Source organism: Rutilus rutilus (genome assembly GCF_951802725.1).
Source record: "Rutilus rutilus genome assembly, chromosome: 3".
NCBI classification, from domain to species: domain Eukaryota; kingdom Metazoa; phylum Chordata; class Actinopteri; order Cypriniformes; family Leuciscidae; genus Rutilus; species Rutilus rutilus.
In genome coordinates, this window is record NC_140211.1 from 48,945,206 (window position 1) to 48,959,648 (window position 14,443).

Sequence of the window (14,443 nt, forward strand, 5' to 3'; positions counted from 1 at the left end):
AAAAAATATATAATTAAAAATCCTTATTCAGTAAATCACAAATGAATGGAAAAATATTTTCAAATTCTTTTGGGGGGTAAAAAATGTGAGAACAAATATTATCTAGTAAATCACAAACAACTGGAAAAATATTTTACAAATATTTTGTTGGGTAGAAATTTTGAGAAAAAAGTTGTCCATCCTAATCATTTGAATATTATTGTAATAATAAGGGGACCTGGAGTCAAAAAGGATGAGAAGCAGAGTATTAAAGCCATATCCCCCAGTGGCCCAAGGCTGGTTGAGACTGGTCAGTACCGGGATGGGAGACTTCCTGGAAAAACAAGGTTGCTGCTGGAAGAGTTGTTAGTGAGGTCAGCAAGGGTGCTCACCCTGTGGTCTGTGTGGGTCCTGATGCCCCACTAAAGTGACGGGGACACGATATTGTAACAACCACTGTCCTTCAAATGAGATGTTAAACAGAGGTCTTGACTCTCTGTAGTCAATAAAAATCCCATGGCACTTCTCGTAAAGAGTAGTGGTGTAATCTTGGGTCAAATTCCTTGCATTTGCCCAGACCAATCACGGTCTCCAAATAAACCCCATCCACTGAATTGGCTTGATCACTCTCTCTCCTCTCCACCTAGCTGGTGTGTGGAGAGCGCACTGGTGCAATTGTGGCTGCCATCATCCAAGTGGATGTTACACACTGGTGGTGGTTGAGGAGTAGGGTAGTAATGATATTCAAACCGAACCGTAAAACCGCTAGCCTGACTACGTCAGACTTTGTACTTCCGCTCAATTTCAGTTCGCTTCTGTACTCAGTCTGAGATATCGACCTGTCTTTCAGTTTTCCTCCGGCCTCAAAACAGCCGGCCAATCAACGAACAGAGGGCGGGCTGAGAGCCGTGACGTAGAAGCTGATTGTACCGTGGATGCGTAGTTTTACTTCACATAATCTGCAAAAGTCGTTCACAGCCATGTTCAGTCCGGTATTTCGCTCGATGGTTTTGTTTTCGCATCATACATGTGTTTACAGTTGAAGTTCAATGCGGCTGAGTCGGCGCATAACACACTTCTTAACCAAACGTTATGTGATTGGCTTACGGGTAACCAATGATTTTAAACTTCAGACAAGCGCCCCCCCCCCGCGAGAAAGAAAACGCTTTTCTATTATGCCCTTCCAGACTCTGTCTACGAAGCAAAGCGAAGTAGCAGAGTTTGGTATTACCAGGCTATAAAACCGCCCAGCCCTAGCCCAATGTTGAGGTTGACCTCACTTTACCTTATGTCACAAAACTAATTTTTCTTCCTTGACATTTGATTAAATAGTAATTGGGGTGTAACAGTACACGTATTCGTCCAGCAAATTTTCATGTGTCTTTCTGTGTCCACAGCTTGGTAGTCAGCTAAATATATGCACTATATTAGCCTATATATTCATTTTATTTTACTTAACCTGTTAGTGATGTTTTGATTATTTAATGCATGTTTAAAATATCTGTCATGAAAATGACAGCCAGTGTGTAAAATATTATATTTAAACAACGAATTGGAGAAAAAAAAAACATAATTAAATGTATAAGTTATGCCGAGTTCAGACTGCACGATTTTAGCCCCGATTTTGGCTCGCCGACAGGTTTTGAGAAATCGCCGACAAATGCCCGAAACCACAGGCAAATCGGTGCTCGTTCACGCGAGTGACAATCACGCAGTATGAATGAGCAAAGACGCAATCTGAGAGAATCGCCGACGCCCGTGAGATATTTGGCATGCTAAATATCTGGACCTGTCGGCGATTCAAAATCCTGCAGTGTGAAAAGTGTTCTGACTGAAAACTACATCGGCGATGACCGACAGCCAATGAGAGAGCAAGATACAGAGCAGCGGGGAGTTCGGGGAGGAGTTATAGGCCACAATATCAGTATTTTAATAGATATATTTACAATTATATCAAACAGAGAAAAAGCACAAACATTTGCTTGACCAGCAGCAACAGCAGCACATTGCAACATTATTTATTTACCCCAAACTCTCTTTGCAGAACACACAGTCCTTGCTCCCCTTGTCTTCCCAGCCATTTCCTCATGCATAATATGTTTTTCTTTTTCTCCTTTTCGCTGCAAATCAGTGCACAGACAATTTGGATCGCAAGCTTCTTGCAGGCTATCATTTTTAATAACAATTTCAGTCTCGCGCGAGAACTGCGGTCTTACGCACGTGGGATTTTGCGCTATTTCCTTATCACTTCTCGCGTGTGTTTGGTTGCGAAACGTAGTTTGCGGACCAGACAGAAGTTGTCGGCGATTCTTCCTCCTGAAAGTCATGCAGTGTGAAACCTCCTGTCGCCGATGCATCGTGCAGTGTGAACACACCAGCAACTGAATGTTACCCCAGATAGTCACGCAGTGTGAAAAGAACAGTGACCCGACTACTTTGAAAATCGTGCAGTCTGAACTCGGCTTTAGTTAATGTAAAAACTGCCTTATGTGTACTTAATTTAGGATAACAGTTTGGGCTCCCTATATATTTTACAGCATTGGCAGAGATAATATTTTTTATCATTAAGAAACTTTCAATTATAACTGAATTAATTTAAAGAAAGAGACACAATTCTTTCATTAAACCACTGTTTAATAAAAAAAAGAGATTTTATGTTTAGTTTTCTCTCTCCTGCTGTACCGAACCATACTGAACCGTGACGTCAAAACCGAACCGGCAGTTTTGTATACCGTTACACTCCTATTGAGGAGAGACCCCCGATATGATTGTGAAGCACATTGGGTGTACAGTAGTACATAAGAAAAGCGTTATATAAATGTATAAAAAATACAAAAAGTATTGTGTATCCGTTGGCACTACGATACTCAGTTCTGTAGATACTGTACATTTACACAGATTCACAATAAAAAAAATAGAAAGATTGAACACAAGAACACATCCCAGCTTCTATTGAGCTTCTATTGTAGCTTGTGCTGGATGTGTGTATTTGAGCGCAGACAGAAATAAAGACACGTTTATCGACTTGCTCAGATGAATGGGTGCTGATTGTCTGAATGTTGATGGGACGGTGAAGTGATCTGGAGTGCCAGGTGTGTGTGTGATGAGCGTGTCTTACCAGGAAGATCAGAGGAGGGCAGCCAATCAGAGCCATGGCAGTGGAGAGTTTGCGCTTGTTGCCGCCGCTGTACGTTCCTGCAGATTTCTCTGAGTATTTCACAAGGCCGAGCTTCTGAACACCCCACTCAGCCACCTTGAAAGACAGAAAGAGAGAGAATATCACTGCATACATCCATTCAAATAAACATCCACCCATTCAACACTAAAACTAAGATGAAACTATTGATTTAAAACCCAAAATAACATAAAATAAAACCAACATATGGCAATATGACATGTGACACGATACTGATACAACGTTAACAATGTACGAAATGAAACGAAAAGAACCAATTGCTAAAACTATAATGAAATTAAAGGATTTTTTTTTTATATATATATTTTTTCTCGCAATTGTGACTTCATTTCTGAGAATTGCAAGCTATAAACTCACAATTGTTAGATATAAAGTTGCATTTCTTACTTTTTTTTTTCTCGCATTTGCTACTCAATTTCTCGGTAACACTTTATAATAAGAATACAGTAATAAAGTACTTACAAATCATTTGGAAACTCTTAGTTTTTAGTTAATTCAAGGTTTACATATTGTAGTTTCTACATTGTTAATATATTAAAGGTGGGATCAGTAGTTTTTGAAAAACACTTTTGAAAACTGTGTTTGGACCAACTACCAAAACACACTTGTAACCAATCAGCAGTAACATTATGGTTACACAGCACAGACATTATGGTGCGTTCAAGTCCTCCTGGGAAGTTCTACTTACGAGGTGGGAAGTTGTGTTTACAACGGCAGGTGCATTCAAGTCACTTTCGTCGGAGTAAGATGGCGGTGTACTTTTTCTTAATTAATTACACAAAAATACAGCAAGGTTCTTAAACTCTAGTTCTAGAAAATTAAGAACAAAGATTTGCATAAGGTGTGCTTTGTTTTTTTATGTTTTTAGTTAATTTATGAAGCCACTGCAAACTTTATCGTTACATATTACATTGTTATTTTATAATGCTATCATACTCTGTGCAGGCAATTAGCTTACTGCGCTGCAAATAGAAAAGCCTGACAATATCACAGCTAAATACCTTGAAGTATTGTGGTATGTTTCTCAATGACACGCCCCTAATTCGTAAAGATCAGGGCTTAAAGAAAATCCCGAGCTCCCCACTCGTATTTACGACATTGTGGTGGCGTTCAACTCGTAAAAAAGATGACTTGAACGCACCATTAGCCGAAAGACTACAGAAAGAGAGATGGCCGATAAAAAAACAAAAGAGGAAAATGTCTGCGGAACTTAAAATTAAAAAGAAGGCCTACAATCAGGCAAGAGGTAGAACTCGAGTTAATATCCGAGAAGCTTACCAGCGCGAACTCAAGAGAGAGAACTCAAGGAGTGGAAAGGCCTAACATCGGACACCGAGTTTACTTTATTTTTTCTTGATAGGTGAGTAAGTTAACATTGTTTAGTTTTGTTTCACAGAGCTAATACATGGTGGCCATTGCTTGAATATGTTCGTGTGGCATCTTTGCTTGTTTTTTTCATTTACGATATTATTGTCGTTCGGTTCAGCTATGAAAAAGACACATATAAGCCTGGAGCGTCTAAACCACGTCCACTGTCTGTTTCAAGCGTCGGCTCCCAAAGTGTGTCTGAAAAGTAAGATAACATACTCCTGATGTTTATTTCCTTTGGTTCCTCACTTAGTGATCGATATGATATAACCCCATAATCTTGTTATAGTTGAAATATATTCGTTACTATGACTGTCGTACTCGTGCTATCGAGTTGATCATGATAACTTCGTTGAGCATCGTCTTCCACGTGAAACGGAGCTGAACCATTGACGCGTTAAAACACACATTATTACTAAAACACATTAGACATGGATTACACCAGAGTAACACATTGCTTTCAATTACCCTCGGCCTGATCCCACCTTTAATAGGCTATATACAAATAGTTTATCGTCACTGTAATTAATACAATTATTATTGTTTAATTAGCTCAATTAAAGATTTAGAGTTAGATAAAAAAAATTATGCTTTATTAACAATTTAAGCATAAATAGTTATCCGGTTACACTAGGAAAAATCTGAAAATATAATGAAGTGCTTTAAACCAATCTTTATTGGACTTTAATTGCATTTGTATTAAGTGTTCCTTAAGTATTTCACCTGGTCTAAAACAGTTTCTGGGCAATTTAAATAATGAATGAATAGTCAAACTCTTCTCCCATTATTGTTTCAATTGCAACCGTATATTTTTCGCCAGAAAGGCATTTTTCGGGCAGGCCCTAAAAACATGAAAATTATTAGCCATTGAGGTTCATTGCCTCCAAACAAAAGACTCTGTGTGCCTGTGTTTAGCGCTGTTAATTTAGGAGTTATATAGAATCATACAAATTCTTCCAGTTTGTATTATTTGCCTGTGTCACACATAAATCTATCCAGTCTTCCTCTGTTATTTGAGATTTAGACTCCTTCCCCCATTTTTGTTTAATGTATTTTGACGGATGGTTCTAGGCCTCGTTTACACTGCAGGTCTTGATGCCCAATTCTGATTTGTTGCCTGATATCCGATTTTTTAGACCGTCCGTTTACACGTTCTTTCAATTGTGACCCATATCCAATTTATGTGTCTACACTTGCCATACTATCTGAAACATCATGCATGCTTAAAGGGGGTTCTCGCACAGATGGACAAACGCGAAATTGATGCTAGCTTTGCGATATAGCCTATGCGAAGTTCGCCAAACATCACCATGATTTTGAGGCGGAGGAGGACGAAAAGGGCCATCATCATTGCATCATTGCGCATATAGGCTACTTCAGTTATTGTGTGCGAGAGAGTTCTCAGGACTGGTGGGAGCATATTGTGGCGGGCTTTAACGAGGAGCAGCGGGTCCGAAATTTTAGGATGAGCAAGCCAACCTTTCATATGTTGTGTCAACGTTTGTCCACATTCCTCTCCTACGACGACACAACGTTTCGTTGGGCCATCCATCCCTTTGCAAATGCGCGTCGAGATTGCTCTCGTCATTAAACCGCGGAGACGTTGCCTAATGCCTCAGAAAATCCGATCTGCCTGTTTACATGACAGTCGCATTGGAACATATCTGATTTATTTCCACATATGAATGAGGCCTGAAACTGATCTCGAAATATCCGAATGCATGCGTTTTTTTTCCTGTTTACACGGTCATAGAACACATCCGATCTGTGTCACATATGAGCAAAAAATCGGAATTGGGTCACATTTCACTGACAGTGTAAACGAGGCCTTAGATGCTTGTATACATCCATATAAACTTGAAACCAGCTTTGTGTTATCTTCTAATATATATGCATTTGAAAATAATGTAACCAAATTATAATCTTCTGTCAATATACTTTAAACATTTTTTTTTTTTTTGTTAAAATAATCAAATTTGCTGGAATCTATAGAAATCCTACTTTTCTTGTCCACATGTCTCTGAAATGACCTGATGACATTCCATTGGAGATGATTGAACAGTAAAATGTAATGCCTCTCCAAACCTGCTGTTTAAATCTTTAGTCTAGCATAGCAGGTTCAAAACCTGGGTCAAAAGCTATCCAACATAATACTCAAGTTTGGAATACACCAGCATAATAAATGTTTCAAATGTGCGGTATAATAATAATCCTAAAGACATGGTAGAGCTCTATCTTTCTTCTCTTTCGCCAATGGCAATGTCTTAAACCGTATCCTAGGTCTTCTACTATTCCAGACAAACCTTGAAATCGAAATATATAATTAAAGCAGCATATTTGTTTTTTGGGGTCTAAATATTTTGTATCATTCAGACGTATAATCTTCTGCGCCCAGTGCCTTATTTGCTTTCAACTTTGATATAGCACTATTTAATTCTTCTATCATTATTTCAGCCACCAGTGCTTTATTCTGTTGTTCCCCTGATGGCAATAGCAACGAGAATAAGGTATACCCCTGAGTGGTTATTACAGTTTTTGATTCTGTGCCTATCTGAATTATAATTCTTGATAGAATGGCATGCTGAATAAAAAGTAAATAGTTTTTCCCCTGGGGTGAAATTCTCTCCATATATCAATATACCCAATTATTTAAATGGTTCTTTGAACCATTTTGGCATTTGAATCCTTCTTTTTGAGAGGATTAGACGTATCCATTCTTAAAGGTGCAATTGGTGATCTGGGAAATGCGAACTTTAGCCTGCTAGCATTGAAAGCATACAATCCCACCCTCCCTGCAAATCGTCGTCCAAAGCCATGCCTCCTCCAAAACACATGAACGTGCACAGACCAGAAGCGAGATGACTAGAGACAATGCTATTGGATTACATCATGTGTTATTCATATGATGTTATACAGTGAGGGGAGAAACAGAAGCACTTGCTTGCATACATAAGTATGTGATTGTGAAATGACTACAGTTCAGAAGTTGACCTGTTGACATAAAGGAAAGAATGTACTTCTTTAGGTCTTTAGCATCATCTGCCACATTCTCGTAGATTTGGGTACCATTTTCGAAAAACATTCAATTCAATTTAGCTGGATTTGGTGTTTGTAACCGAATCCCCTTGGTTTTGAGCTCCTTACGTGATATTAAAGAAGAGAAAGACATACGTGGGGATTCTGGAGGATAGTCCAGATCAAAATAAATCCTCTTCTCTTCAAATCAAACTTATTTATTTTTCCATGCTGTGTGCAGCACCTGTGATCTGGGTGGTGCATCGTGGGGAGGCTTTTGAGCAAGTGCTCTATGGCAAGGCTGTATTCCAAGCTCGGTGTCCATTAAGAGCCAAGCTCCGATTTTATAATCCTCGTCACAAAGTCCAGTAGGTTGCTTCTTTTGGATCCCTCCGGGACCTCCAGGACCTCTAGGTTGTTCCATCTTGAGCGAGCTTCTAGGTCGGTTGACTGTTTGCAAAGCCTTCAAGGAGTGCATCACTTGCCACTACGTTTTATTCCTCGATATCGGCAATGCGCTGTTCTGCTTTCATCATTTGGGCGTTAGTAGTTTGCATGTCGCTTGAAAAGTCTTTAAATTTCTGGTTAATTTCTTCTTTAAACTCATTCACTTCTGCTACTTCCGCTTATCATCATGAAGAGAGAGACAAAATTCACCCATATCACTTTTAAAATCCACTCTGAGCACTCGGATCTCGTCTCGAATTGCCCGTATACCAGAGTTAGCATTGCTTGTGCATATGTTGTAGTCTTTGACAAAAAATATGCTTTTCTCAGTGTTTTGTTCAAAATGTTGCATTTTTTTATGAAAATTTAAGTGTTGATAAAAAAGAATGCATGAAGCTAGAATATTTTTTGGGGAAAGAGTTAAATATGTTGCATACATACTATTTAAGTACTATTTGCAATAACACGACCATGAAGGAAATAATATTAGGCAATTTTAAATCTTTTTACAATTTATTATTATTTAATATTAGGCTTCTTTTCTTTCTTTTTTAAGTTGGTAAACAGCCAGCTTTTTTGATTATTTTCACAAAATTTTCATGGCCCCCAGATTATTTTGTTGTATGAATATCTGAACATGCAATATATAAAACGTACGAACAGTCTCAGCATAAAAAAAAAAAAAAAAAAACTTCCTTCATGCATTCTTTTTTTTTTAATCAACACTTGTATGTGGGTGTTTCATAAAACAAGCAACATTTTGAACAAAAACACCCCCAAAGCTTGTACAGTCCTGTACCTCTTCATGGGTTCAACAGTTCATTCAGTTACGTTAGGTTGATTTTATTTATATGCTCTTTAATGTTTGATGATCATGGTATTTTACATGTGCAGAAGCAATGCTTGTTTCTGTTTCTTCTGAAATTTGCGCAGAGATAACTTTTTTTTTCTCAAAATCTTTCGAGGCTTTTACCTTGGAACCTATTTCATGGTTTGTGTTTCACTGTTGTTGTGCGGATGAGCGGCCGGAGCGCATTAAGGGTTTTCTGTTAGAACAGTGTCGTGTTAGCGGCCCCTAAGTTAATAACTAATGATCGTTGCGACGGAAGTGAATCAATCAAAACTAACCTTAGCTGGACAATAACTTTATTATAGAGCTGCTGTAAAGCCAAAACTACCTCTGTTCCTATTATCACTGTAAAGCCGCTTTGAAACAATCTTGTTAACAGCGCTATATAAATGAAGGTGACTTGACTTGACTTGACTGTATGAGCTACACCAGCCACTTCCATCCTGTGTCTGCTGCTTCTGTTCTGAAACTTCTGGCGCTGCGATTCTGTAGCTGTTTACTGCCTGTCTAGAATGCGAAGAAACAAGTGGAATGATACAAACCAGGGGTGCCCAATCCTGCTCCTGCCGATCGACTGTCCTGTACAGTTCATCTCCAACCCTAAACAAACACACCTGCCTTTAATTTTCAAGTGATCCTGAAGACCTTAATTGGTTGCTTCAGGTGTGTTTGATTAGGGTTGGAGATGAACTGTGCAGGACAGTCGATCGGCAGGAGCAGGATTGGGCACCCCTGATATAAACGCTGATACGGGTGTAAAATCGCACTCCTGGAAGGCCCCAATCAGATTCGATGACCAGAACTAACTTTTAGTTTTAGAAATATGTATAATCTAATAAAAATAGTATTGTATATTAATATTTTAATATTATGTTATATATATAATCTAAAAATATATATTAATATAATTAAACATAATATATTGAAAATGAAAAACACAATAACCTTGGTGTGTGTGATGTTGCACAAGCTAACCAGTTGTAATGGATCAAAGACTTGTGAGACCACAGACACACACACTTTGATGGTTTTGTTGCTGAAAGGTCTACAGAATGAACCAAACACACACACAGAAGAGAGAGAGAGAGAGAGAGAGAGAGAGAGAGATTCCATAGACAGAGAGTGAATTTTAGATACAAAGATTAAGGGTCTACAAAACAAAGACCGCAGGCTCTGTTACCATGGAAACCTCCTTTTCCGGAACCCCTCGGAGTCGAGCGTAGAACTCCAGGTGTTCTCTTCCCGTCAAAAGGTCATCTATCGCATCAAACTGCGGACAGTAACCCATATTCTGCTGCACCAACTGCATTTCAGAGCGGATGCTGAAAAGTTAAACAAGAAATCACTCTTAACTCCTTAGCAACTGCATAACATCACTTTTTAGCTGGAACAAGCAGTGTTATTTTAGTATCATTGAGATACTATTACACTGGGTTTTTTTTTTGTTGTTGTTGTCATTTAATTAGTTTTTCTGTAAATGTATATAGTTTTTATACATTTTTATTTATGGTTATTTTAGTACATCAAGTTAAACTAAATAAGAAATGTCGCTTTGGCAACTAAGTAAAATAAGTCTTAAAATTGTATTTCAGTTTACTTAACGTTGATTTTGTAAAAGAGGTCCTATTATGCTTTTTTATATGTTCAACTTTCTTTAGTCTGCAATGTTGCTGTTTGAGCATGATAAAGGTCTGCAAAGATCACAAAGAGCACAAAGTCACTCCAAAGGTGTTATTCTCTATATCAGTAAGCACTGTTTCTGAACTCCCTTAAACGCCTCGATAGTAGTCTTGAGTTTTCTTCCAGGAACGCACACATCACAATATTCCTCATTTAAATAATTCCCACCCAAGGTAGACGCAAAATAAAGGGGTGAGACATGGTTGAGTTGCGTTAATAGTGTGTTGAAACTTGCGGTCATGGTAAGGGGTAACGAATTACAAGTAACAATTACTTTTTTAAAGTAACACATTATTTTTAAGTTTTTAAAGTTTTTCTTTATCCTATTTATTTACCTCTACTGTACAGGGGTTGATTTGCATTTCCAAATTCATCACTTCACTTTTGGCGAGAAAGGACCTTTGTCCAGTGTATATACTGTGGAAGAAGTTTAATGTGTTCTATATGTGTAATTTTCTTATATTCATAGTAAGTAGATTAATGTAGTAACATGACAGCATGTGGAGTCCCATGATTCTCTGCTACATTGATGGAACAAAGAACTGTTATTAACTCTTATGAATGTACATACGTGTATGAACTTGTATACGTGACTTGACAATGAGAAATGTGTGACTAATGTATGACTGAGACAAAGGGCCTTTACTAAAGAGCCTTTACTCAAGGATAGTAAGATGCAACAATGTGTTAGTTGGAGGACATGTTGTTCATTTAGCCATATATAAAGAAGGAAGGGTATAAAGAAGGAAGGGTGCCCCAACTCTTTGTCACACTCTGCAGCCACTCTGTATGACTGTTGACCTTTTCTTGCAAGAAATTAAATTACCTTTAAAGACAATTGGTACATGTTTGTCTCTTATTCAGTGATGTAAAATTGTTTGCCACCACAATACCTATGTATATAACCTTTACATATGCCAAAATTAGACCCTTTTTATTTGTTACGCATTACTTTCCATCAAACAAATAAGGCAATTGGTTACTTTTTTAGGGAGTAACGCAATATTGTAACGCATTACTTTTAAAAGTAACTTTTCCCAATACTGAAGGGGGGTAACATTTCAATGTTGCAATCAACATGCAATCACAACAGCTGATCAATTAGAGCACATTGTGCTTTTCTGAAAAAGGGGCTTCATAGAGACATGAACTAAATAGAGTGGGGCAGGTATGACATCACTGTGTAGGCCAACCGGCAGTTAGCATCACGCTGGTTCCCTCGACAAAAATCCAATAGGATTTTCCCATAAGCTTTTGGATTATCGCTAAAAACAAGCTCTATGATCAACAAAAGTTTATGATACTTGCACGTTTTGTCCATCAAGATAATTATCACAGATGAACACAAGTTTTATGAATTTTGAAGCCTAAATGCAGTCGCCAGAAGTAAAAAGCTAAAGGTAGGCTATAAATGAACTACACCATAGTCCTATGACTTCAACGTCACCATCACTAACAGCATAACGATGCTGTAAAAGCGGACTGAGTTTACCTTTTTGGCGTGATGACGTTTAATCTCACCGACAGCCTCTGTAGTCCCATTTAGCCACTTGTTAGCAACCACCTTTTTCAAGACACGTAACAGCTTCAAAAAGTCACGAGTGGGGTAATATTGATGTATTTTATGAATAAAAAGTGAAAGTGCTTGTGTTCACTGCCTAATTTCAGTCATTTAACCAAAACCCCATTCAAAAACCCAAAGACTTCAGGACAATGGAACCGGAAGTGCTAAAATGCTAACTCGCTTCCGCATTGTGGCCTACAGAGTGATGTCATACCTGCACCACTCTATAAAGTGTTGCTGGCAGACTGGGGAAAGAGGTGCTGGAACAATGTAAAATTTGTGAAAAATATTTTGAACATTCAAGCATGAAAACCTATTCTAGTAAACCCTAAAACCAAAATCAAGACTTTGAAAAAGGGCATTATAGGTCTCCTTTTAGGTTACCCAGCTTACTGTGGGAAATGAATGATAAAAAAAAAAAATTCCCTTTAATTTATGGGAAATATAATTGATCAAAACCAACATTTGGCAAACTAGATAGACTCAACTGAGTGAACTCAATTTGGACTATATTTGCAACCCTGCTACCCATTCTGATGTGTTTTATTATTTTATGTTAAATGTAGATAAAGATTAGAAAATAAAACAGCTCATAAACAGTAATATTTAGTTCGACCTCCCGAGGTTGAGAAGATTAAGCATCTCTTTTCCCCTGACCAATTAAGCATAATAAATTTGCTGAACTTTAGTGGGTTTTTTTTACCCTCTTTAGTAAGACTTAAGTACAGCTTTATACGTAATTTCATAATTACTTCTATTGCTTTTATACAGTGTACCTGTATCCGTTTACGAAGGCATCTCCTGCTGTCGGGCTGATGTCTCCAGTCAGCATTTTAAAAGTTGTAGTTTTACCTGCACCATTTATCCCCAACAAACCAAAACACTGCAAACCAAACACACACAACGATTTAGTGACAAATGCATTAACAGAAAAAAGCAATAAAAAAAACAATACCTCAACGACCAGTTTTCAAGCCAGTGTTGACATATTTAACAACAGTTAGTAGCTTTCAAAGAGTATCACAGCAATGAGTCAATATTTGTTTCTTGCTAATAATAGAGGTGGCAGGTGGAATCAGGGGAAAAAGACAGTTATAAAATATTAGAAAATGTCATTATTTATTTTTTATCTGCAAAAAGTAATTCCATGGGGTCTTTAGAGGCTGAGGTTATTTAAAGACCTTTGGCATTTTACTCTTATTAAAAAAATAATGAAATTTGTTTAGACACTTTCTTCTTATTAGTGCTTAAAATAAGTTTCCATTTTATATGAGTGTGTGTCATTTACCTCTGCAGCAGGAACACCCACACAGACTTTATCCACGGCTGGAGTGAGCTTCACACGGTACATCTGAAGAAAATAATAATAATAATAATAAATAAATAAATAAATAAAAATCACCTGTTTAGAGCTTCTTTTTTTTGTTAACACTTTATTTTGATGTTCCACTTTAGACATTATACTAACCAGAAGTAACTTTGCATCTACATGTCAACTTATTCTACTAACCCGAACCCAGACATCTAACCCTAATCTAACAGTCTACTAATATTCTAATGAGAGTTAGTTGACATGTATTTGCAAAGTTGCATAGTTAGTAGAACGTCTAAAGTGGGCCGTCGAAATAAAGTGTAACAGATTTTTTGTTTGTTTTGTAAATATATAACGGTTTTCTGTGTGGAAAACATAATGTGATCCTCTAAGAACTAGTGCTGGGCAACGATTAATCGCATTCAAAATAAAAGTTTGTGTTTACATAATATATGTGTGTGTACTGTGTATAATAAGTTTGTATATATAAATACACACACATGCATGTATATTTAAGAAATATTTGCATATATACTCTGTATATATTTATAAGTATATTATATATAAATAACACATTTTTCTTAAATATATACATGCATGTGTGTGTATTTATATATACAAAATAATTATACACAGTACACACACATACAGTATATTATGTAAACACAAACTTTTATTTGGGATGCGATTAATAGTTGCCCAGCACTACTAAGAACATATTAACCCTGTAAAGTCTGACATATGAAATAATAGATTAGTAGTAGATTATTATAGATTATCAAAGCTCTGTAGCTTTAAAACATATAATGCAATGCAATACAAAGATGATTGAGAGATTAACAAATAAACGTTCCTCAAAAGCCTGATGGATCATATTTGACAAACATTTGAACATGATTTTTCAAAGAAATTATTTATGGATAATCAAGTAAACCTAAACAGCTTTCAGTAAATGTTCATCTTGAAATATTACTAACAATATAAAAGTTATTCTGTGAATAGCATCTGTCCATCATCACAGAAAAGAATTTC

The 14,443-nt window shown here is 37.1% G+C and overlaps 1 protein-coding gene across 1 annotated transcript in view; it reads right to left on the bottom strand.

The window, feature by feature from the left end:
• Positions 1-14,443, bottom strand: part of LOC311287473 (phospholipid-transporting ATPase ABCA1) — a 200,442-nt gene that overhangs the window by 22,861 nt on the left and 163,138 nt on the right. The window contains exons 43-46 of the mRNA XM_084404339.1: positions 13,388-13,450; positions 12,876-12,982; positions 10,036-10,177; positions 3,098-3,232 (exon numbers count right to left, since the gene is read on the bottom strand). Coding sequence (XP_084260465.1) covers positions 3,098-3,232; positions 10,036-10,177; positions 12,876-12,982; positions 13,388-13,450 — 447 coding nt within the window. The remainder of the gene's footprint in view (positions 1-3,097; positions 3,233-10,035; positions 10,178-12,875; positions 12,983-13,387; positions 13,451-14,443) is intronic.